Genomic DNA, 27,607 nt, shown 5'->3' with positions numbered 1-27,607 from the left:
TAGCTGAACTGAAACTGTACCGAGCTTTTATATTCTCTGTTCCAATTATATTCACTTTGATTCTCCTTTTTCTTTTCTATCTTTTCTATCTTCGACCACGAAGGGTTGATTTGTCTTCATTCAGGATGATGAGATCTTTCTCCGTTCCACACAACAATGCCATTTCCACGGTAATCCTTTTCTTAGTAATACTATATTATTAATATTTTCATACTATGTTAGGTTGGTTGTCTTCATTTATTTATGTTCCAAAGATGCCCTGCAAATTGTCCTAACAAAATGACGAGAAACTAGGTAATGAAATTCTTAGCAAGCGTCATTAGAGAAAAATCATTTTTTTAGATTAGTAGATAGATACTTCTTCCTGTCCATATGGACTAAATACTTGTGTTTCATTTTTTTTCCCATTATAAATAGGATAGAAGGTAGAAAAAGATGTACAAAATTAGGTCCACTTTACTTTATGAAAATGTATTTTTTTTATATTAATTTTAAAATGTGTTAGTATTGTTTGTTAATATTAGAGATGTAAAACTAGTTACAAATTACTTACTCTATTTAGACATTAGTTGTTCTAATTTAGTATATAAATTTTATTGTTCCTATTATTGTAATCATTTGTCTCCTTCGATTAATACAATTAATCAAAAGGTATCTCAATTTTTCTCTCTTTGATGTACAATTATCAACATTTTCAAAAACAATAAAAATATCAAAAAACTTGCTTTTATTATTTTCGAAAATAATCATATCCATAAATAGGGTTTCATCTGCTCTCTGTCACAATGTTTCACTTCAAAAATCTCTCATTTTATTAGCAAGTTAAAATAAAACATATTTTAAACAATGAAAACAAAAAATTATTTTGTTTTTAATAAATGAAAAATTTAGAGTAACCCTTATTTTGTTTTTAATAAACGAAAAATTTAGAGTGAGGGATGGCTTCGCAATCCAATGCACGGAAAACCTTCAGGCTTAGTGTACTTAAGAAGTAGATTACATTTTCCTCACTCTAAAGTGTGAGTAAGTAACAAGTTCCACATTTCTGTAAAAAAAAAAAAAAAGTCTCTGTTGGATGTAAAAATGGATATTCATTATTCAACAACTTATAAATGAAGGATTTATATATCCAATGTCTTATGATTTTGGATTAAGATGTGATGTTCAAACCACTTATGTGGTTGTTGTTAGCTCAATGTGATGATCGCTAAGTGTTTTAGGTTTCCCTTATGATCAAATAGTAGTGTGTCGGTCGATGTGTGTGAAGCAACAAAAGTGCAACTGTATATGGCTGAAAAACTTCTGCATAACAGTTAAATTCTCAGATGAGTAGATAGATTCACATTTGAGGAGATGATTGCTTATGAATCACCTAGCGACCCACCATTAAGGAACTAGAGAGAACATAAACCCACAACATGTTTGATATAAGATCTGTCATGCTACATTAGACCAACTGATTAAGTTAAATTAAAACTGACTTTTTTAACTTTATCCTTTTGTTTTTGCAGTCTGATTTGGGGTTGAAGAAAGAATTGAGAGAGATGCTGCCTATTATTGTATACAAGGAAAGCTTCTCTGTCAAAGATACACAGTGAGTTCAGTTTAGTTTTATTGGTGTTGCCTTTTTTATGATTTCACTTGTGTAACTATTCCTATTCCTCCCTGAAATTAAACTTGCAAGAACCCAAATGCTAACAATACTTTTTTATTTTTATTTTCAGATTTTGGTACTTTCTTTTCATCCCTGAAATTGGACTTAGGAGCTTTTGAGTTAACTACTTAGCTAAAAGTTTGTTAATAAGCAATAAGTTGTTTCTACAATTTAACAAAAATTAGTTTCAACTCTGCAAAAGTTCTGTATAAATCGTTTCTATAAATTATTCCAAGGAGCATCTAAAAATAAACAGAAAACAGCTTATGAATTTTTCATCTGGTATTTTAATAAGCTACATGAAATACTTATATGTGTTCATATGATAGGATAAACACAAATAAACCTTTTCAAATACCCTAAACTAGATATTATTGGAATAAAACATACGTGCAATTTGAGATAGAAACTTACTTGAACCAATCATGAGCTTAGCACCAATGTGGATCCAAAATCAAATGCTTACCAATTTGACAGAAGAAAACTAATTTATAGAGATGGTTGCCAATTTGACTTCTTTGTTTTCTCTTGATGTAGTCAAGAGTTAATATTGTAAGCTTGTAGATGTTATATGCTTTATAACAGGATAGCATAATGAAATTCCTTCAAGTTTCAACCTAGCAAAAGATACTTTCCTTGGAAAACCGGTTTTGATATTTGTTTGTTGACATGCACTAATAAGAAATATGTTAAAAATTTGTCAAACGCTGCTTATGAACTGGCTTAGGTGGTATGTGTGCATTGATATTTAAACTGGATTCAATATCTTTGATCTTGTTGATTGATAGGACACCAGATATTGGGCCTTGGCCCAATAGATAGGTTGATTAGACAATAAGAGTTAGTTAGTATATTCACTGACTTCACATAATTCTGTTACAGATTTCTGTTATAAAAAAGAGGGAAGGATAGTTAGAAAATCATTGAGAAAGATATTGTTAGGCAGTTAGGAGAGTCTCTCTGGATTAGGAGCAGATTATGCTCTGGTAGGAGTTTTTGGAGTCTGGTTTTCTTGTTCTTGCTTATTTCACCATTGTAGAGCTTGCTGCTCATCACTTTCATTCGATAGAATTCCACTTTCATTCGATCTATCATTGATTCTCTCAACTTTTAGGCTTTCTTTTGTTGTGTTTTTGTTTCTTTGTTTCCGTGATTAAAAATCAAAACCCGTTTTATCTTTCGCTTTCCTCATCTAAATGGTTGTTGCAGATGTTCAGTATGTCTTTTGGACTACCAACCAGAGGACAGACTCCAACAGATACCCGCATGTGGCCATACGTTTCACATGAGCTGCATTGATCTTTGGCTTGCCAGCCACAACACCTGCCCTCTTTGCCGTTTGTCTCTACTAACTACTGCTAAATCTGTGACAGAAACATCGGATATGCAGGTAGATGAGATTAATGTCCATAGTTTTATAGTGGTACCTCTATAGGTCTTGGTTCAACACCGAGTCTTACATGTATAATGATTTTATGATGTCATAGCTTATAAAATTGTTGATCATGAAGTGTTTGCAAGTTGCTACTTAGCATATTTATGCTTTTTAATTTAAGTTCCAAGAGTAACTATACATGTATTGTTATTTTTACATAGACATCATGGATTGATTGTTGACAATAAATACCGATTATATTACTATTATTACATTCATTATTTATATTTTGAAAATTTATATGTAGTACTGTTTAGATCATTGATCATGCATGGCAGATATACTGACAACTGAAACTTTCTGATGGAGGCGACGAGCAATGAACAAATGCAGATGCTGCAAAGCAATGTAGAAACACTAGCCATGGAAATCTCTGACTCAAGATCTACAAGGCATCAAGAAACCAATGTAATCCAGAATGTCACTGGAGAAGTTGCGATCAGTGCTCACCGGATTGATGTTGAAGGCGAAAATGTGCAAAACAATCAATAGAAGCATGAAAATATGAGATTCTTTCTGGTAAATATTTACTTTAAAATATTATTTTGTTTTTATAATAATTTTTGTTCATTTGGGGTGAAAGAACTTGGATTGGTCTAATTTCGAGGAGCACTGAAACTTCCACATCCGATTCGAACCGAAATGTTTGATATATATCGGTACTGATTGGAAACAAGATCATGGATTTCTTTACAGTGTAGTTTTGTCCTTCTGTGAAAGTTGTATATCAGTTATCAGCCAGCAATTTAAAAAATTTCATGATGTTGAAGGTTACATTAAAGTATTGAAGTCACTTGATTATCTTTTTTGTAACTCCATTTCTGTCATCTGAACGAAAATACAACACCTTGGCAAAAAACTTAACAACCAAGAAAGAGAATTTTTAGCTTTAAAGAGAGAAATCAAGTTTTTCTACCAAGGTATTATAATTTTAATGAGGGACAACAATGGAGACAAGAAAATTAAACATGTGATTTTGCATCCTACATAAAATTAAATTATCTGTATGCACTAATTATTTTAGGTTAATTTTTTTAAGAATCGGATTTTCATTATGGAAACAGATCAGATTGGATTTTCAAGCATCACATGTGACAAGGAGAGAGGGAAGGCCACAAATAGTATGAGCAAGGTTTTGAACAACGGTCGCGGTTAGTTGAGGATTTCATGATTTTGAGTGTCACGGAGGCTATGTTACGGATTGCAATTATTGCAGTGTGAATTAATCACAACAATGCACAAATCTTATTGAAACTATGTGCACTATCATCTAATGTATAATAATAGTCAATAGATGAGAGAATTTCAAAACTAAAGAAGAAAGTAAGGTACTCTTTAGATATACTGTGACAAGAATTTTTATGAACGACGTTGGTTACCGTCGTTTTATATAATTTTTCTTCACTACATTAAAAACTAGGTATAACATTTATAAATGTCGTCAAATACTATTTTGTTGCGGCCATTTTGTCCGTCATATTTTCTTTTTTAAAACCTTTAAGTATAAGTAATGAAAATATTCATTTGACTTAATCTATGAAACACGAATATGTTGACACTGCTAATATAAAAAACACTCAAGACATAGAGACGGACACATGGACATCGATACATATATATATTTATATATTTGTTATAATTAAATGATATATGAATATTATTTAATTGAGCAATTTGTTTTATTATAAAAAAAATTCTAAAATAAGATATAGTTTTTCACCTTCATTTATCAATCTACTACTAAAAGGTTAAACATGATATAATCAAATATAATGTTAATCTCATTGATTATAATTATTATTTTGACACATCTTAAACATTTGTAGATGTGATTGAGAGCTGTATAAAGCACGTCAAAGAAAAAAAATTAAGATACTAGTTTGAAGTGTCATGAGTGTCGGACTTCGTTATATGTTAGACATAGCGACACACTTATTTACAAAGGTGTCCAGGATTCATAAGATTAAACTATTAATCTTGTAAGTGACTTACTATGTTGAAAAGCTATTAATCCCTTGTAAGGATATTTTTGAACTTCATGTTACATTTTAGTGGGTGGTAATCTTTTAGATAATTAAAATAAGATTTATAATTTGTATTTGAGACAAAAAGATATCTGAGTTTAGTGAGGAACAAGAATTCTTATTTTTATCCGGTCCCTTCATATTTTGTCCAGTTCTATGACCAATTTTTAGATCAGAGGAAAAAAAGTTGTCTTGTCTAGTCTCTAATTTTTTTTATGCAAGAAATAGAATTATGACAATTTTTTTTTTTTTTTGAATGGATCAGACAAACATTCTTATTGACATAATATTACCGTAGTAACTGATCCATATTGAATACGTGCAAATTTGTTACGAATAGGAATGGAACTCCGTACCCCTATATTTACAACACTTTCATTACACACCAACCACTTTTTTACACTGTTTGTGAAGTAATTAGTCTTTCGTATGAAATTACAACAATTCAAGGCAACACGAGAATGGTAGATCCCTCCCGATGAGCACAGATGAAATGACAACTTGTCAAACATCCCTTACCTTAAATCCAACTTCAGAGAATGGTTGGAGCGGCATCTTTGGACTCGAAGGAGGACTGCTGAGTTTGCGAATTAGATAGTTGATGCACGGTAGTAGTACCACGTAAAGAATTCCCAATATTAAAGGTGAAGCGACGACCCACCCTAATAACTGCATAAAACGATGATCAAACAAATAATTTCAAATGTGATTGTGATTGTGATTGCATTGCACATAAAGTAAAGCAAAAGAAACACATGCATGTGTTATGGATTGTGTTGCTTAGCCAAAGATAAAGGCTTCTGATTCTGTTTTTGGTATCTCTAAACTTTGTACAGCTAGAATTTGTTTAAGAAACAAGAAACAACAGGATAATTAACAAGTTTAGAAGTACTATCCACGACTGTTGTAAGAAATGACGATATCATAGAGTTAAAAGATGAATCTTATATTGAAAATAAGTTTGAGAGTTTGATAGAGGAAGAAATGAATACAATGAGCTTTCTACATATAGAGAAACTAATTAACATAGAGTAATTGACTAATTAATTCAAAAGCTAGTTAACTCTAACAACCTAATTAATAAATCAACTACGTACTACCAAACTACAATGAAATTTTACATTCTAACACCCTCCCACAAACTCAAGCTAAGATAATTCTTAACTTGAGTTTGGACAATATTATGATCCAAAATAGTTTCAACGTACAAATCTGCAAAACAACACTAAATCCAAAAGCCAACCCAATATGCACTTTGGGTACTAAAACGGAAGGCGCATGAAGGAGACTTGGTGTTGTGACACTATAAGCTATTTAGCTCGACAACGAATATAGAAGATATCCGCATGGATCAAAGATGGTGAGGTAGTCGCGAGGAAATGAAATCGAAATGAAAATTGTAGAAAGCATGAAATTGAAAACGAAAAAATGCATCCCAAATTTAGGCAGAGAATCACAATCAGATCTTTTCCACCTGGGTCAAACACGAAATCAATGACAAGAACCTTTAGTTTCTTAGAGGTATTGCATACCGGCTCCTTGTACTCATCCCGAAGAACTGAGACTTTGCCCTCTTGTGATTTCAATGTTGAAACTTTGATAGTTTATTTTGAATCCAATGACATTAGCCCTAAATCATTGATAGAGGAACCCCATTTGTTTTTATGTTTGATGATATTGTCTTGAATAGGAGAGAATACGATGATCAAACAAATAATTTCAAATGTGATTGTGATTGTGATTGCATTGCACATAAAGTAAAGCAAAAGAAACACATGCATGTGTTATGGATTGTGTTGCTTAGCCAAAGATAAAGGCTTCTGATTCTGTTTTTGGTATCTCTAAACTTTGTACAGCTAGAATTTGTTTAAGAAACAAGAAACAACAGGATAATTAACAAGTTTAGAAGTACTATCCACGACTGTTGTAAGAAATCACGATATCATAGAGTTAAAAGATGAATCTTATATTGAAAATAAGTTTGAGAGTTTGATAGAGGAAGAAATGAATACAATGAGCTTTCTACATATAGAGAAACTAATTAACATAGAGTAATTGACTAATTAATTCAAAAGCTAGTTAACTCTAACAACCTAATTAATAAATCAACTACGTACTACCAAACTACAATGAAATTTTACATTCTAACACCCTCCCACAAACTCAAGCTAAGATAATTCTTAACTTGAGTTTGGACAATATTATGATCCAAAATAGTTTCAACGTACAAATCTGCAAAACAACACTAAATCCAAAAGCCAACCCAATATGCACTTTGGGTACTAAAACGGAAGGCGCATGAAGGAGACTTGGTGTTGTGACACTATAAGCTATTTAGCTCGACAACGAATATAGAAGATATCCGCATGGATCAAAGATGGTGAGGTAGTCGCGAGGAAATGAAATCGAAATGAAAATTGTAGAAAGCATGAAATTGAAAACGAAAAAATGCATCCCAAATTTAGGCAGAGAATCACAATCAGATCTTTTCCACCTGGGTCAAACACGAAATCAATGACAAGAACCTTTAGTTTCTTAGAGGTATTGCATACCGGCTCCTTGTACTCATCCCGAAGAACTGAGACTTTGCCCTCTTGTGATTTCAATGTTGAAACTTTGATAGTTTATTTTGAATCCAATGACATTAGCCCTAAATCATTGATAGAGGAACCCCATTTGTTTTTATGTTTGATGATATTGTCTTGAATAGGAGAGAATACGATGATCAAACAAATAATTTCAAATGTGATTGTGATTGTGATTGCATTGCACATAAAGTAAAGCAAAAGAAACACATGCATGTGTTATGGATTGTGTTGCTTAGCCAAAGATAAAGGCTTCTGATTCTGTTTTTGGTATCTCTAAACTTTGTACAGCTAGAATTTGTTTAAGAAACAAGAAACAACAGGATAATTAACAAGTTTAGAAGTACTATCCACGACTGTTGTAAGAAATCACGATATCATAGAGTTAAAAGATGAATCTTATATTGAAAATAAGTTTGAGAGTTTGATAGAGGAAGAAATGAATACAATGAGCTTTCTACATATAGAGAAACTAATTAACATAGAGTAATTGACTAATTAATTCAAAAGCTAGTTAACTCTAACAACCTAATTAATAAATCAACTACGTACTACCAAACTACAATGAAATTTTACATTCTAACACCCTCCCACAAACTCAAGCTAAGATAATTCTTAACTTGAGTTTGGACAATATTATGATCCAAAATAGTTTCAACGTACAAATCTGCAAAACAACACTAAATCCAAAAGCCAACCCAATATGCACTTTGGGTACTAAAACGGAAGGCGCATGAAGGAGACTTGGTGTTGTGACACTATAAGCTATTTAGCTCGACAACGAATATAGAAGATATCCGCATGGATCAAAGATGGTGAGGTAGTCGCGAGGAAATGAAATCGAAATGAAAATTGTAGAAAGCATGAAATTGAAAACGAAAAAATGCATCCCAAATTTAGGCAGAGAATCACAATCAGATCTTTTCCACCTGGGTCAAACACGAAATCAATGACAAGAACCTTTAGTTTCTTAGAGGTATTGCATACCGGCTCCTTGTACTCATCCCGAAGAACTGAGACTTTGCCCTCTTGTGATTTCAATGTTGAAACTTTGATAGTTTATTTTGAATCCAATGACATTAGCCCTAAATCATTGATAGAGGAACCCCATTTGTTTTTATGTTTGATGATATTGTCTTGAATAGGAGAGAATACAATCAACTTCCTCAATCTTTATGACAAATTTTCTACGAAAACATTGGAGCGACAGGTTTCGTATAAATATTCAAGTCTTCCTACCAAAAACGATAGATATGGCCGTCATTGTTCTTTATAAATCTAGAATCAAGAACAAATGTTGATGGTTTTTGGCAGAAATAATATTCTTCACTGAACTTTTCTTAATCACAATCCGAAGAAAATTCTTCATCATCATAATCGTTTTGAATTGCGGCCAACGGCTTAGATCGCAACCAAGGCAATGATATCATATTGGAAACCACGAGACCATAGAGTTGAAGATGAATCTCGAATTGAAAATAAGTTTGAGAGCTTGATAGAAGAAGAAATTCCTTAGAATTCATATCGATAAAAGATAAAGAAATGAATAGAACAAGATATATATAAGGAAATTAACTAACATAAAAGAAAATAACTAACTAACTTATACATTCTAACACCTGTAGGTCTCTTAAACTTCCACCGTAACAATAATGAGAATACAAATCTTCACCATTAGATACAAATCTTCACAAGCAGATAAAACTCTTCCAAATTAGCTCTCTATTTTTCTCTCAAGAACACTTTGGCTCTCTATATTTTTCTCTCACTCTTTCTATCAAGCAAGGCTTATAATATGTTGTTTACTTTTCGATCATACAAGCAGCTCTATTTATAGTGGAAATAAAGTATCAAAAGAACTCCAAAATTCAACCAATACTGCACCATAAGCTATAAGGCTATGCGATGGAAGAATTTGTGCAACTTCATATTTAATGAACTGAGAAAAATGGTCAGGAAAATTTCTTTTTGCCCATTGTCTTTGGCTGGACCCCACACGAACTTGGATTCTCTTTGTAGGGATCGGTTTGCATTTCCACTCAAACTAACCTCTAGTGTTAAAGATTACATAGATTTATCATGTAAATATGTGTATATCAATAGTTGATACTTTACTTTTATATATCTTTAGTAAATTCCTAATTTAGAAGAATAAAATCATTTATATAGTTTAATTTAATGGCATCAAATACCTACCGCATGGGCAATGCTTAGTAACAATTCACTTGAAGCATGACCCGTAAGAACTTTCTTCAAAGCATCAGATGTTAAAAGGAAATGGGGTGCACCACAGATAACTTCACCTAAGCGCAGAAAGGATATAATCAAACTGAAATAGGCCAAATAAATCTTTCAATTAGGACTTAAACATTTCCTATGAAAATAACCATAGGGGACCATTGTCAATTGCAGATTGTAGAAAACAATGGTATATTCAAATTACGCTAGATTACAGTATTATAGCATTACTATGGTCATTATTTGACCACACTTCATACTAAATGGTTATTACTGAAAAATAGTAGTTTGTTAAAATTCCGATATCCGTATTTGACAACACTGTCATAGAGATGCACTGTGAAAAGCAAGTTACCTCAACTCTATGGGAGTAGCAATGAAGTTAGCAAGCAACAAAATGGGAGCGTTAACAAATGATCCAAGCAAAGGTATAGCAATCCCACATAGGAACACAGTGACACCTGTTTCATAAGCATTATTTAAAACACTCTGTGAGTAATGTCAAATAAGTGTTCACCAAATTGAATAGAGTCCTTGTGAGTTTCACTCATTAGTCTGTTAAAAGAATACTAAGAAAATGTTTGTATTATTTTTATATTATACAACAAAGACAGATTCAGAAAAGAGTTTATATGATACTCCAACCTATCTACAAAGAGGACCAAGAACAAAAGATGAGCTACATTAAAACATAAAATCGCAGAACTATCCTAACAAAGAATTATCAAGGCCTATTTCCTACAAATTCACTAAATAATAGCCTGAATTTTTCCTAACTAAGAACTATTTTCTAAAACGAAAAGATGAACTAAATTAAAACATAAAATCGTAGAACTATCCTAACAAAGAATTATCAATGCCTAATTCCTAAAACTTCAATCCATAATAGCCTGAATTTTTCCTTACCAAGAACTATTTTCTAAAATGACTTTGGAATGCTCCACAATGGCCAACTTTATTTTTCTAAAATACATCTATTCCTCAATTTTCAATCAACTTACATCATGGAATATCAAATCAATGGCATCACTTTTTGTTTCCTTCCCCACAACCCCCAAAGAAATAAAAATATCAAAGACATGAGACAAATCACCTGACATGATGGGGAAGCAACTAAGGCTAAGGGCATTATGGTAAACCAATAGTTTGGAGAGTGTACAGAAGAAGGTCCAAAAATACTAATGAGATGAGATAACAATTACCTCAACCCCTAACCACCAATGGATTTGGATTCTCTACCTTTATCTCTATCGCTCTCTACATTTGTTTTCCCTCTCGTGATTCTCTCTCCATCCTAAACATCACACTCTCCTATTTTATACAAAATTTGCCTAAAGTTACTCTACCTTTAACAACTCAAAGGTAGAGAATCCAAACCACGTAGCCACCGCATACCAAATAAATAAAAAGGAAAAACAACAACGAACAAATAAATGAATAGTGCTGATTATTACGAAAGTACTGACAAACGAAACACAAGAACAATTATGGTCAGTCGATTTCAAACTAGCCCTCCCATGGTTTCTGTCAAAGACGGAGATAACAATTTTAATCTCTTTAAAATGTTACATGTATGCATTCTTGCCTTTGTATAACCATCCTTTCGTAATATTTAGTAGTGCTGCAAATAAATATATCTCTGATTCCTAATGCTCCCCAAACAATACAGAAAGCATTACATTCACATTTGAATAAATCCTCTCAAAAGAAAATAATGTCAAAGACAGGTGGGGATCCAACCTAATACCATATGCCTAAAGAAAACAATAACCTTAAAAGGAGCACAGCATAGGTCTTTCTAATTTTATCAAGAACAAGGTATCCCAGACTAAGTTATCCAAAGAGATGAATCATTCTTCTCCTTTCCTAGGAAAATGTTTATTATTGGTTTTTTCCCTTCATGCATTATTTTTGTCTTAACCATCTGATTTCAAAGAAAACAGGCCCTGTGGAATTTGGCTAGGAGGTAAGTAAAGTCTGGCCAACGATTTTTCAAGTCAATATGCAAACTCGAGTTCTCCCAATGGTTTTTATCTTTATAAAGCTCATTAACCACTCGATTCCAACAATTTGATTAAAGTAAATTTCCCTTGATGCATTATATCATATATGGTATTTGAAAGCAAGAATCTTATATTGTTAAACTAAGTGACATAACAATTAACAACATACCACAAATAGGAAATACTCCAAATGTAATGCCAAGTGCAGCAGAGAAAGACAACAGCTTCGGATCAGCACCACTGCAAACAAAAATGTAATAATTAATAACTACAACTTCCATGAAAATATAATTAAATGAAGAACTTTATAAAAAGGTGTCATTAGAAAACGAACAAAACATTATAAATGAGAGAATAAAAATTAACAACAGTATATTATTGTATAAATAAAAACTATAGAATATAATTAATAACTATAGTACCCTCGGAGAACCAGGAGCAGAGGATCGGTGAACTTGTGTTGAAACCAATTGCATATTCCCATATCCTTCCTCCAAATTGATCCAATTTAGATGGGATTCTTTTTTTGTTGGTGTAAGATGGTATTTTTAATTATAAAGTGAAATAAGCATTATTTATCAAATATTCTCCTTTGTTGATAGAATTTACCATTTGGTCCTCCGTGATCAGATTCATACAATAAGGGAATTGATATTTTCAACTGAATGTAGAGGAGAAAAGTGAAATTGAGTCGCCCTTGGATCATACTGCTGGCACTATATTGAATGAAGAAGATCCAACGGCTTAGATTATCATATTCCAAATTAGATTAGATTTGGGGAATTTTAATATGGAACGCAGTTCCTAGACTAGTGTGACCACTGGTTAAAGTAGATATTAATTGTTACTTTAAGCCTTTGATATTATTTCAACAAAATTAAAGTAAATTAAATATGTATCGTGCTCGTATTAATTCAAAAGCAACTAAATCACCGTCTATTTATCAAGATAAAAAATAAGTTAAATAAATATATGTCTATTAATTTAATTTTAGTTAACATTTTAATTATTTATTATTTATTTTTTAATTTAGTTATTTATTTTAATTTTAAGTGATAATTATAAATAATATTATCATTTTTTTATAAAAATTCAAAAAATTCATTAAAATTATCAAACAAAACTCATAAAATTAATTATCATATTCAATATAATACAAATTTTGTTAACTATATAACTTAAATTTTTAAATAAATTTATACTCTTTTATTTTTTATTTAATAAATTTAATTATTAAATATAAAAATATAAACTTATTTAAATATTTGAATTATGAATATTTTTATTTGATAAAATTTACATTATTTCCAATAACTTTCAAGTACGGTGGATTAGAACTCACCTTAAAACAAAGATTAAAAATGAGCACTTTTTCATTCTAAAAAAATTGTACTAATTGATTTTTATCTAGTATTTGTTTACTAAATTGATCTTTCGTCCTGAAAACAAATTGTTTTTTAATGGCAGTAGTCTCAAAAACTTGAATCTAGATCTTCGGCGGCACTTAGAGCATCTACAACGGGAGGAAAAATGAGTTCGTCCGCCAGTGTGTAATTACTTAACTTCCAGTTTTTTGTGGGTTCACCGTTGGAGTTGTGCCAATGTGTCATCACGGTACTGTCAGGAAGGAATGGTGCTTCATAGCAGTTACCTTTTTTTTTTTCTATCTACTTTCACAATTTAATAATAATATAATTATAACAGCTACCTTTTATTAATTTATTAATAATAATAAATTTATTATTTTTTATTAATTTATAGTCGTTAACTTCTTTTTAATTTATTAAATAATAATAATTTTGTAACCATTAGCTTTTTTTTAGTTAATATACCACCGTTAGCTTTTTTTTCTCCTTTAATTACGATTGTTAACTCATTAATAGAAACAATTTGTTACTCATACTTTTTCTTCACAATTTTTGTTACAGAAGTTTATTAAAGATTTTATTAAAGTACTTTTTTATTTATTTTTCCATTTAAATTAATATTTTAAGTTATAATAAAATTAAATATTAATGTATAAATTAAAGTAATGGAATATAATATGATTTTTTAAAAGTTAAACTGTAAAAAATGAATGAGTTGATTTAAGGTGATGTGGCATAGTAGAACTTGAATCATGTTGAGTTCACTGTTGGAGTAGAAAATGAGTGAATTGCTTCAAGATGATGTGGCACAGTATACCCCATCTAAAGAACTCATATTGAGTTCACAGTTGTAGATGCTCTTACGTGCAATAAATCTCAAGGTCCTCCCCTCCTACTCTAAGATTACATGCATCATTAATATTGTGATATTTGAACATCAAAATATAAATATCTATGTGTCTATGTTTTAAATAAACAAACCACTCTAGTCTTTAATTATGTGAAATGATGTCACATAATTTTTAAATGTATTGAAATTACGAACATACGTCTTTTGTAAGTTATTTTAGTTTTTGAATGTATCTATAATAATTTATTTTAGTCTTTGAATATGTTTTTTTTTTATTGATCAATTTATAGTTCATAAAATTAATATTATAGTTTATATTAATACATATTTACATTGTTCTATATCATTTGAATATTGGCAATTTTTTAAAATATTGCTATCTAGATAAAACTATATAAAAAAATATTTTAAAGGCAATTTATCTTTTGCATTACCATTATATATATAATAGTACTCTAATATATACAAAGAAGTTAAAATAAAAAAATATATTCTTCAAATAAAACTTTATAATCCATACATAGATGTTTTTATTTTAATTAATAGCTATAAATTAAATATAAAGAACTGAAAATATTTATTTGTTTATTAGAAATTGGATAAAATAAAATACCATGAAACTTAAAAATTTCAATAAAGTAATTAAGAAAGTCAAATTATCAATTATTACATATATCTCCAAAATATAGAAATCTCCAAAATGTTTATATGTAAAATCAAAATTAAATAAATTATTCATATCTCTCATGTAAGTTTTATGAGATAAATATTCATATTTACCTTTGTTCAAACATAATGGTAATGTTTTAGCAAAGTTTGACATAAAACTAACAAGAATGACTAATGTCATTTTCTACTTGCTACAACATTAAGACAACAAAAGAAAATAAAATAAAACAGTCTAACTCCTCTTATTATTTTTCATTCAAAGTGATATTTTTGAATGCCAAGCATAAATAGGAAGAGAAGTTATACTTATATATAGAAGATATAATTATTTATAAAATATATATTACTCACTAGACTATTATTTAAAATAGTAAAGACCATAATCATAACTCATACTAATAGCATTTTTACATCTTCACAAGTATCATATCTATGGTAATCTCTCTTACAACAATTATCATAATCATTCACTTCTAGAAATGGAGTTCATTTTCTCATTTGACCTTTCACTCATTTAATCAACATCTACTCTTTTATTCAATAACAAATGTAACTAATCTTTCAAAATATTATTGAAATTATTTTTTCAATTTTGGTATTTCAAGAGCATTCACAACTCTTTTTTCAATCACAAATATGAAAAAATCTTTCAAAATATTCTTGAAATTATTTTTTCAACTTTTCTACTTCAAGAGGCATAAATATATATATATATATATATATATATATATATATATTAATTTCTTTACTCCAAATTATACTTAGATCAAATAGAACTTGTAGTCAAATAAAAAATATATAGATATTATAGACTTTGAATCATAGTCTAATAGTTTAGTTTTTCATGAACTCAACTTCAACCTATTAAGCTCGGATACTCCAAATTTAGGAATGTATTTGTATTAGATATATACTTATTTGATACTGATACTGCACGAATACTTATTGTATCTATTTATTTTTAAAATAATTTATTTGATATTTCAAAAATACTTGCAAATACATATCATATATAGACAAAGAGAATAAAAAAGTGTAAGACAAATTTTTTGGGACACCCGTGTAGATGTACATGATTCATTCATGATGATGTTGAAATTCTTAAATTAGAAAAATTGTTTCATGATGAACTCGACTTAAAAATCATATTGCATAAAACAAATACTTATTTTAAATTCTTGTAATGATACTTTTGTTGATATAGTAACATATGACTTAAAATATATTATAAAAATTATGATCATTATAATTACATATTAAAGAAGAATGATAAATGTCTCTTTCTTTATAAGTAATCTACATGTATATAATTTTTTTAATAAATTTTTTATTAATGTATCTAAGTCTTATCATATCTTAAATTTTAAAAAATTCTTATTTCCACATATTCGGTTTGTATCGCAGCCGTACTGCATATCTTAGCTTTATAGACCACAAATATTCATAAACAATGTCCAAGAAAAATCACACCTTTTACAATCCTAAAAGAATGTGTGAGGGGAATTTCCAAAATATATTTGGAATTCTCTAATATATTGGGTCAAGTGGTTGCAATGCTTGAGTATAATGTATATGTTAGTCATCGAACCAATGCATCTGTTAAGTTACTGAAGAACAAAGTATCTTGAAGGAGATTCGCCGATTAACGCGTTTGCATCCAATAGACATAGATTGGTGGGGGCGAATCAAACCTAAAGCTTAGTATGATTTACACGCTTTAGAATTTATGTGTGCAACTTTCATTGCCGTTAATTTCACTAAATAGTCTTAGAACTAAATTGGACTAGAATAAATCTAGTAATAACAAAAATTACATAAAATCTTAATCATTGAGACTTATGAACTAATTAGACGAACTACATTGCCTAAACACAAAATAGATGAAGATAAACCTATTAAAGACCAAAATGACTTAAAATCATAATCAATTGATACTTTTGAAATTATTGGACAAACTACATTGTTTAAGAACCAAAATAGATTAAAAAAAACTTATTAATGATCAACGTGACCTAAAATCATAATCCATTGTGACTTATGCACTTATTAGACGAACTACATTGCCTAAGCACTAAAATGGATAAGAATAAAACTAATGAAGACCAAAATGACCTATAATCATAATTCGTTGATACTTTGGTAACTATTGGACAAACTATTTTGCCTAAGTACCAAAATACATTAGAATAAACCTATTAAAACCAAAAGTAACCAAAAATCATAATCCATTGATACTTATGCAATTATTTGACTAAGTATATTGCCTAAGAACCAAAATGGACTAGAATAAATCTAGTAAAGACCAAAATTACCTAAAATCTTAATCCATTGAGTTATGCACTTATTGGACGAACTACATTTCCTAAGCACCAAAATGGATTAGAATAATACTGATAAAGATCAAAATGACATAAAATCTTAATCCATTGAGACTTATGCACATCTTGGACGAACTACATTGCCTAATAAAAAAAAGAGAATTAGAATAAAAATAATAAAGACCAAATTGACCTAAAATCTTAATCGATTGAGAGTTATGAACTTATTGGATATACAACATTGCCTAAGAACCAAAATGAATTAGAATAAACCTAATAAAGACCAAAATGACCTAAAATCTTAATCCATTGTGAGTTATGCACTTATTAGACAAACTACATTGCCTAAGCACTAAAATGGATTAGAATAATACTGATAAAGATCCAGATGATCTAAAATCTTAATTCATTGAGACTTATGCACTTCTTGGACGAACTACATTGCCTAATAACAAAAAAGAATTAGAATAAAACTAATAAATACCAAAATAACCTAAAATCTTAATTCATTCAGACATATAAACTTATTGGAAGAACTACATTGCCTAAACACAAAAATAGAATAAAAAAAACCTATTAAAGACAAAAATGACCTAAAATCTTATCCACTGATACTTACATAATTATTGGAAGAACTTCAATGTCGAAGAAGCAAAATGGATTAAAAAAACCTATTAATGACCAAAATGACTTTAATCATAATCCTTTGAGATTTATGCAATTATTGGACGAACTACATTGTATAAGAACCAAAATGGACTAGAATAAAACTAATAAACACCAAAAAGACAAAAAATGATAATCCATTGAGAGTTGTGAACTTATTCGACGAACTACAATGCCTAAAAATCAAAATGGATTAGAATAAACCTATTAAAGACCAAAATGACCTACAATTATAATACATTGATACTGATGCACTTGTTGGACAAATTACATTGCCTAAGAACAAAAATGCCTTAGGCTAAACCTATTAACGATCAAAATGACCTAAAATTTTAATCAATTGAAACTAGTGCACTTATTGGATGAACTGCAATGCCTAAGCACCAAAATGGATTAGAATAAAACTATTAAAGACCAAAATAACCTAAAATCTTAATCTATTGAAACGTATCCACATATTACACGAAGTACGTTGGCTAAGTACCAAAATGGATTCAAATAAAACAGGTAACGAACAAAATAACCTAAAATCATAACCCATTGATACTTTTGTAATTTTTTGACGAACTACATTGCTTGAAAACCAAAATGGAATAAAAAAAACCTATTAATGATCAAAATGACCTAAAATCATAATCGATTGATTTTTTTGTAAATTTTCGACGAACTACATTGCCTAAGTACCAAAATACATTAGCATAAGCCTATTAAAACCAAAAGTAACAAAAAAATCATAATAGATTGATACTAATGCAATTATTGGACGAACTACATTCCAAAAGAACCAAAATAGACTAGAATAAACCTAATAAAGACCAAAATGACCTAAAATCTTTATCCATTGAGACTTATGCATTTATTGAACAAACTTTATTGCCTAAGCACCAAAATGTTTTAGAATAATACTAATAAAGATCAAAATGACCTAAAATCTTAATTCATTGAGACTTATGCACTTATTTGATGAACTACATTTCCTAATAACAAAAAAGAATTAACATAAAACTATTAAAGACCAAAATGAACTAAAATCTTAATCCGTTATGATTTATGCACTTATTAGACGAACTACATTGCCTAAGAATTAAAATGGATTAGAATAATACTGATAAAGTTCAAAATAACCTAAAATCTTAATTCATTGAGACTTATGCACTTCTTGAACAAACTACATTGCCTAATAACAAAAAATAATTAGAATAAAACTATTAAAGACCAAATTGACCTCAAATATTAATCTATTGAGACTTATCCACTTATTAGACGAAGTACATTGGCTAAGTACCAAAATAGATTAGAATAAAACATGTAACGACCAAAATGACCTAAAATCATAATCCATTGATACTTTGATAATTATTGGACGAACTACATTGCCTGAGAACTGTAACACCCCGATTTTTAATAATGAGAGTGTAAATTTTTTATTTTTTTTTATATAAAAAAAACAACTAAACACTTTAGGCTAAAATATTCATAATCGTATTTAATTTAAATCAGAGTAAAATATTTAATTGTAAAATTCTTTTCCAAAAATGACGACTAGAATTTTTGTTGCTTTATATAAAATGGTTTCGACACAAATAACTTACTTACAACCGAACAATTCACCTAACTGTAATAATGCTCCTTACGACTTGCACTTAAGGTTATCGTGAGGCACATGGAGTCTAACAATCTCTTCAAGGTCCACTGAGTTTTCCTTATTTTCCTATTACTTTAATCCAATCGTCCAAAGCTATGTCATAAAGCCTCATATATGTCCACTTCGTATGAAACATCCATTAGGTACCAAACTGAAACACTAAGTATGACATCAACACACTGAGCCCAAACAATCATTACCGCCGAGAACTCCCAAATTTCTCCATTGCCCATAAATCCTTGATTTTCTTTAGTCGCACAACTACGCCAAACTACAATCTACACATCAAAATGTTGTCCTCATTAAAACTCTAATAATTCCATCCCAACATCTGCTTGATGATCCAAGTTTCCTCAAATATTTTCGACCACATGCCAAAACTATACCACCTACAACACATAAACTTCCTTCAAGTTTAGTGCTTCCTTTCAAGAGTCACGTCTCCAACAAAAATCCAACTTGAATTTCATTCACTAATTAAGACCTACATCAGTCTCATCTGATATACTTTATCTTTCTTCATTATAGCGATTTCAATAAATCAAGATTTACTAATTCCCACCAAATTTTTCCATTTCATGCTTGATTCTTCCCTAACAAACCAACATTTAACCCTTTTGATTGACGAACACAATAACGTACTCTTGTGACATGCATTCATGTAGTGCCTTTGAATCATTGGCAGTTCCTTCCAGTAACAATGTATGAATTACGAGTGAGATAATTCCTTTCATGAATCCTTAATCAATATAAGCTATATCCCTATGCGTTGCTCTAACAAGTTTTCTTGGCACGCCTTCCAAAATTTAGTTCATTCGTTGGATTTCTTATTCATTCCCAACCTTCACCGAGGTCCAAATTGAAAGAGTCCCAACAATCGAACATCCTAAAGAACTATTTTTCAAACGTTCTCAATAAGCATCTCCAAATGAATAATTATTTGTAAACCTCATCCTCATAACTTTGCAGTAAAGCATCTCCAAGACCCACAAACATTTCATCGTCCATCTAGTCACTAAAACACTCATTTTAAATCTTAACGCTTGACTTCCTAAGACCAACAACTAAACCATAAATCATTTGTTACATTTCTTCTTTTTCACTCTCTATCATTGAATAAAATTCTAAAATTCGATCCTCAAAATCTCCAAATACTCATCACACCGTCTAAATTCATCCATTTCATCTTAAGATACAATACAAGGTCTTATTCATCATTGACGCTAACCGTCTTAGTAATCTCACTAATGAAAACTCTTCTAATCATGACACAACATTTTTAGTAAATCTTCAAACTCTTCCATCCATAACATGATTTATTTATCACTTGTCTACCTCAACTACCTCGATTATACAAGTTTTAGGTGTCACTTGGTCCTCCACCTAACTTGGTAGATTTTAAATCGTTGACTTAAAGATTAACCATCTCAGAGTCCCAAATCAAATCTCGACTAATCCCTTCGACCTATCAAAATATTAACACTCTCTTAGTAATTATCATCCTTTAATAGACTCTCAAAGCTTACATTAACACTCTCTACTTCCAATTCCATTTAATAGTAACATGTGGTTCAATAGATCGAGACTTAACTCCTTATGTTTATCCAAACATCACTCAAAATTCACACTTACGCGTCTGTAATTTCATCTAATATCACAATCCATACTTACTATCTCCTAAACCACACAAAGATTTGTCACTTACCAAAGAAATGTATAGTCTCACTCCTATAATCTTCACGAGATTCATACTTAACAATCTAAGTCGCAAATCTAGTTTAACTCGAATGTTCAACCTTACCCCTCAAGGTATCGACTATTCCTCAAAGCGTCCTTTATCTAACCAAGGTAGTATTCACCCCTAATGTGCAGCGCCCCTTAAATTCAATACAAGCCTCTTTCGTTGACACCAAAGCACCAAATGCTATTTCAAAGAAGCTCTGTCTTCTCAACAATTTCTTGGTGTTCACATCTCTTTGACAGTTATCAAATTTCATTTAGTCTCACCGTGAAATCTACCAGGCGAACATCTAATACTCTTCTTAAAAAGTTCTCCACTTAGATCTTTACTTGAAATCGCTTATCAGTCTAACGTTAATCCATCCATACCCACCATTTTTGAGTTACTACCAACAACATAGCCTCTGTATCCTTGGAATCACTTCATAAATCTCATGCCTTCATGATTCACTTCAACCTTGTCTTTCCTATATTGATGCATCTAAGAAATTCAGAGACACTCATCGACCAAAGTCGACTAATGTTCTATGTTTTAACTACTCTTCCTACAAAAGTGCTACAAGGCACGTTGTTTCGGATAAGAAACAATAAACTACTTAAGCATATCATGTTTGACCCAAGACAATAAAACACAAAGGACACATGGAGCTCTAACTCTTAATTCACCCCTAAACCCGACTATTGATCAGCTTAGGAAACCCAAATTAGAGCCCCAAAGAAATCTAAGTTGGAGCTCTGATACCACAATGTAACACCCCGATTTTTAATAGTGAGAGTGTAATTTTTTTTTTATTCAAATATACAACTAAACACTTTAGGCTAAAATATTCATAATCGTATTTTATTTAAATCAGAGTCATATATTTAATTGTAAAATTATTTTCCAAAAATAACGACTAGAATTTTTGTTGCATTATATAAAATGTTTTTGACACAATAACTTACTTGCAACCGAACATTTCACATTGACCCAAAAAAAATCACAATTATTTTAGATACATAAAGTCCATTGCAACAACAACATTGCAATAAGGAATGAAGAATAAATAAAACCCTTAATTAAAACCCTAAGTTGATCTTGAACTGTAACTGAGGAAGGCTGAACACTGAGAGTTTACGGGTGGTATCAAGTCTATTAAAGACCAAAATAACTTAAAATATAATCCATTGATATTTTCGTAATTATTGACAAACTATATTGCTTAAGAACCAAAATAGATTAATAAAAACCTATTAATAATTAAAATGAACTAAAATCATAATCGATTGATACTTTTGTATTTTTTGGATGAACTACATTGCCTAAGTACCAAAATACATTAGAAAAACCTATTAAAACCAAAAGTAACAAAAAATCATAATAGATTGATACTTATACAATTATTGGACGAAGTACATTGCTTAAGAACCAAAATGGACTACAAAAAATCTAGTAAAGATCAAAATAACCTAAAATATTTATTCATTGAGACTTATGCACTTATTGGACAAACTACATTGTCTAAACACCAAAACGAATTACAATAACACTAATAAAGATAAAAATGATCTAAAATCTTAATCCATTTAGGCTTATGCACTTATTGGATGAACTACATTCTCTAATAAATAAAAAAGAGTTAGAATAAAACTAATAAAGACCAAAATTACCTACAATTATAATCCATTGATACTTGTGAACTTATTGGACGAGTTACATTGTCTAAGAAACAAAATGCCTTAGAATAAATCTAGTAAAGACCAAAATGACCTAAAATCTTTATCCATTGAGACATATGCACTTATTTGACGAACTACAATGCCTAAGAACCAAAATAGATTAGAATAATATTAATAAATATCAAAATGACAAAAAATCTTTATCCATTGAGACATATGCATTTATTGGACGAACTTCATTGCCTAATAACAAAAAAGAACTAGAATAAAACTAATAAAGACCAAAGTGACTTAAAATCTTAATCCATTGAGAGTTATGAACTTATTGGAGAAACAACATTGCCTAAGAACACAAATTAACTAGAATAAACCTGGTAAAAACCAAAATCTCGTAAAATATTAATCCATTATGACTTATGCACTTATTAAACAAACTACATTGCCTAAACACTAAGATTGGCAAGAGTAAAACTAAGAAAGACCAAAACGACCTAAAATCTTAATCCATTGAGACTTATGAGCTTATTGGATGAACTGCAATGCCTAGGAACCAAAATAGATTAGAGTAAACCTACTATAGAAAAAAATTACCTACAATTATAATCCATTGATACTTATGAACTTATTGGACAAACTACATTGCCTAAGAACCAAAATGTCTCAAAATAAACCTATTAAAGACCAAAATTACCTAAAATCCTTATCCGTTGAAACTAGTGCACTTATTGGATGAACTACGTTGTCTAAGCACCAAAATGAATTAGAATAATACTAATTATGACCAAAATGACCTAAATTCTTAATCCATTGAGACTTATCCACTTATTAGATGAAGTACATTGCCTAAGTACCAAAATGCAAAAGAATAAAACTAATAAAGACTAAAATAACCTAAAATCTTAATCCATTGAAACTAGTACACTTATTGGACGAACTACAATGTCTGAGAACCAAAATAGATTATAATAAACTTATTAAAGACCAAAATGACCTAAAATTATAATCCATTGATACTTATGCACTTGTTGGACAAACTTATTGAAGACCAAAAGTATCTAAAATCTTAATCCGTTGAAACTAGTGTACTTATTGGACGAAAAACATTGCCATTTATCTGAAACAATCAGATTTCTAGAATAACGGATTTAGATATATTTTGAAAATGGTTGGGGGTTGTGAGTGGAATTTCCAAAATATATTTGGAATTCTCTAATAGCTATATTAATGTAGCAAAATTAAATAACTTAATATATCACTTGATCAAGTGATTGCAATGTTTGTGTTTAATGCATCTATTAGCAATCGAATCAATACATCTACCAAATGTTATAATATTTTTTAAGAGTTGTTTTCTTTCACCAATTGATATAAATTTCTCTATAAATAAAGATATTTTAAAGGCAGAAATAGAAGATAAATTTCATATTACATTAGTTAAAAATATTTATGAGTCAAAATTATGAATAAAAATAATTGTTTAAAGCACTCTGTTGCCATAAAAAAAGCATACTTTTCAAATAAATATGTTTTAAGCCAAAAACGAAAAGGGAGGAACGCATCCGGCTTTCAGTAAGTTCACTTGACAATTTATAAATAATGTAAGTTACCTTTTTTTATTTGATTGTAAGAGGAGAGAATAAGATATGAAGTTTAATGTTTAGAAATTAAAACAAAATGATATAATTTTTTATGTTCGCAAATCCTAGAATCACCATTCATGAGAAGAACACTTAAGGGAGTCTACTTCATTTCTTCTTGATGCGGTGTATGACAATCTTCAAATAATTGAAAAGGTAATAATATTTTAATTTACATTCAAGCATTATTAGCATAATGAAATTAAAAGAACATGTAAGCTCCAAAAGTGAGTGTGAACGTTCAAGGTTAAATAATCTACCGCTCCTTAATTTAATTTCAGTTAATGTTTCAGTGTTATATATTTTTTTTTTTTTTGATTTGGTCATTTCTTTTAACATTAAGTGACAATTTGATCTTTTATGTTTTAAATGTCAACAATATTATTTTTGTTTTTACAAAAATTCAAAAAATTCATCAAAATTTTTAAACAAAACCCATAAAATTAATTATCATCTTCAATATAATGACATAAAAACATTATCTAAATAAAAAATATAATTTATTTATTTATTTTATTTCTATATTAAAAATAAAATTTTAAATATTTCTATCTAAATATTTTATAATTTTAATTACTGTTGGATAAAAAAATAAATCTTAAATATTTTATTTAAATATTTTTAGTTTTAAATATTTTAATGTATAAATAAAATAATTTTAATTTAATTTTAATATTTCAATGTATAAATATTAAATAATACTACAAATTTAATAAATTTAAATATCAAAAATAAAATAAATAACATTATAAATACTTTAAATAGATATTTTAAAATATTCAAAAAAGTTAAATAAAATTAATTAATTTTATATATTTTATTTAAATTAATTAATATAAATGTCATGTTATTAATGAGAATCACACATAATCAAAAATAGTGGAGATAAAAAAAATAAAATAAGAAGAAATAACAATCTGATAGTTTTGATCTCTTCTCTACTGCCTCTAACAAACAATGCCTCGTTAACAAATTTAAATCAACGGTTCTGGTACACTTAATTATAATATAATCTCTAAATTATGATTGATTTGAATTAACGGTTCAAATTATTGTTTTATTAAAAACACTGATTGCGTATAGTTCCTCAAATTATTCTTGTAATCAATTGGTTCCGATTAAAAATTCATTGAAACTAACAACAAGATACTTTTAATTGTGTTTGTGTTTCAATGAAGTTAGTTTTGTAAAACTGATTTTGTCAAAGCATAGTAGCTAGATACAAGAAATTTAGTGTCAAACAGTTTTTATTTTTATTACAAAAATCATACTTTTAAAGTCTTGCTAATATAAGGCACTCTCATTAATTTATTTAATGCACTAATAAATCAAATTTAGAAATGAGGGGACCAAAAATTAATTTCATGCAACATAAGAGATTAATAGTGTATTTATCTATTTTTTTTAATAAAACAATTTTTTTACATGCATATTAAAATTTAATAGAAGTTTCTTTAATCATTCCAATAAAATATCTATTTGATATTCCTCAATAAAATTTTGATTTAATCAAATGTATCACATGAAAATTCAATAGATATTTTTTTTGACAAAAAGAAATAGATAATTCATTTTAAAATTAAAATAATTTCAAATTATAAAATAAAAAAGGCAAATATATGTGCATAATTTTTATATGGTTATCAGATATCTAAAATTCGAACAAAACCATTATATTATATTTTACATTATATCAATAATATTATCTTAAAATAAATTAGATTCTTGTGTACGTGTTCATAAATAAATTAGATTCAATTAGGCATAATAGATTTATGACCATGCTATGCTAGCTATACTTTAGATCTCACATTATTATGTTAAAAATCACTTTTTAGGATGAATGATTTTGGTGGAGAGGTAGTTGTTTAACCGAATAAATACGAGTTCAATTGGTACGACTTATTAATGGTATTAGAATTTATATTGGGATCTCTAGTTCTTATATTTTGTCTATGGTTAATATGGTTTTTAAATTTATATATTAAAATGTGTCTTGTTGGTTGAGCATGATGTAGGGCATACCGCAAGCAAGCGAAAAAGTTCATATATAATTCATCAACCACTCTTAAATTTGAACTAACTAACTGTCCAATATATTTGAAGGATTTCTAAAATAATGAAAAAATTCACAAACTATCATGTGAACATACATTTCATGAGATGTGTATATTAAAATATATATTTGAATATGATATTTGCCATTTATGTAGGGCAAATATTTTAGGTAAGATTTTAGTATATATAATTTTATTAAATAAATATCACGTATTCATATACTTTTTTCTAAATCAATGTTTAACGGAGTTAATGTTTGTGCACGAGGAAGGAATATTCCTCTTCCCTTTTTTGTACTCAAGTAACAACTAAGTTAGCAAAGTAATTAGTAATTATTTTATTTTAAATGTAAAATAAAAACTAAAAAAATATTAAATAAAAAAGTAATCACAATTGAAAAAAATAAATGGCATATGATTAGTCACGCTTTGTTAGAATCTTTCGTGCTACATATCATCAATTTTTGCATACTAGTCGTACTTAATTATCTCTCAATGAACCTTAATTTTTACTCTTGAAAGAATGGTTAATTACATTATATTCTATTATTTTATAGAATTAATAGAAAAAAACAATTCACTCTAAATAAGTTAAATTATTACAAAATATTTAAGAATTAAAGTTAACCTCTCCTTATTCAATATTCGTTTTCGAGAATAGTAAACTAGTATTATTTCATGATCTAATATTTTTTTATATATATATATATATATATATATATATATATATATAAAGTGAACAAACAAGCAAAATTTATCAAATTAAGCCCTCACATAAGAGTACCAATTTATCTGTATGTTTATAATAAGTTTTTTTAATCAATCAATCTTATACTGATATGTCAGAGTTCTTAGAGATCATCATTCTTCATGGGCAATATACAACATTGTATCTTCCATGTTTCTTTGTATGGTGACACGTAGAGTGATTTTTTTTTTTTTATTATTATTATTAACTCGACCTATAAAATAATCGAACATAATGTAATTAACAATTCATTCAAGAGTAAATATTAAGGTTCATTGGAGATAATTAAGCGCGACAAGTATGCAAAAATTG

At 29.0% G+C, this 27,607-nt stretch overlaps 2 protein-coding genes across 3 annotated transcripts in view; one reads left to right on the top strand and one right to left on the bottom strand.

Moving 5' to 3' along the window:
* LOC101495807 (RING-H2 finger protein ATL58-like) overlaps nt 1-4,496 on the top strand; it is a 4,666-nt gene extending 170 nt beyond the window's left edge. The window contains exons 2-6 of the mRNA XM_004506414.4: nt 4-170; nt 1,512-1,594; nt 2,864-3,044; nt 3,399-3,608; nt 4,154-4,496. Coding sequence (XP_004506471.1) covers nt 4-170; nt 1,512-1,594; nt 2,864-3,044; nt 3,399-3,581 — 614 coding nt within the window. The 3' untranslated portion in view covers nt 3,582-3,608; nt 4,154-4,496. The remainder of the gene's footprint in view (nt 1-3; nt 171-1,511; nt 1,595-2,863; nt 3,045-3,398; nt 3,609-4,153) is intronic.
* A 976-nt stretch (nt 4,497-5,472) lies between these two features.
* Nucleotides 5,473-12,587, bottom strand: LOC101490094 (uncharacterized). Of its 2 annotated transcripts, none has more exons than XM_073370449.1 (5): nt 12,362-12,587; nt 12,109-12,179; nt 10,292-10,397; nt 9,891-10,027; nt 5,473-5,782 (listed from the first exon to the last, which is right to left on the bottom strand). In XM_073370449.1, the coding sequence occupies exons 1-5, from the start codon at nt 12,421-12,423 to the stop codon at nt 5,646-5,648; spliced, it is 513 nt and encodes a 170-aa protein (XP_073226550.1). In that variant the 5' UTR covers nt 12,424-12,587; the 3' UTR covers nt 5,473-5,645. The 2 variants fall into 2 exon arrangements, with proteins under 2 accessions (XP_073226550.1, XP_004506459.1); XM_004506402.4 differs by having other exon boundaries at nt 9,895-10,027; nt 12,362-12,577.
* Between the last annotated feature and the right edge of the window lie 15,020 nt (nt 12,588-27,607).

This window comes from Cicer arietinum, chromosome 6 (genome assembly GCF_000331145.2).
Source record: "Cicer arietinum cultivar CDC Frontier isolate Library 1 chromosome 6, Cicar.CDCFrontier_v2.0, whole genome shotgun sequence".
NCBI classification, from domain to species: Eukaryota; Viridiplantae; Streptophyta; class Magnoliopsida; order Fabales; family Fabaceae; genus Cicer; species Cicer arietinum.
This window is presented reverse-complemented; position numbering and strand designations above follow the sequence as displayed.

Excerpts from the sequence above, each read along its gene's own strand:
- LOC101490094 (XM_004506402.4), bottom strand. The coding sequence starts at position 12,423 with ATGGGAATATGCAATTGGTTTCAACACAAGTTCACCGATCCTCTGCTC. Across the intron at positions 10,028-10,291 it reads GCTACTCCCATAGAGTTGAG|TTTGATTATATCCTTTCTGC; the intron begins GTAACTTGCTTT and ends GGCCTATTTCAG. Across the intron at positions 5,783-9,894 it reads TACTAAGCATTGCCCATGCG|TTATTAGGGTGGGTCGTCGC; the intron begins GTAGGTATTTGA and ends CGTTTTATGCAG.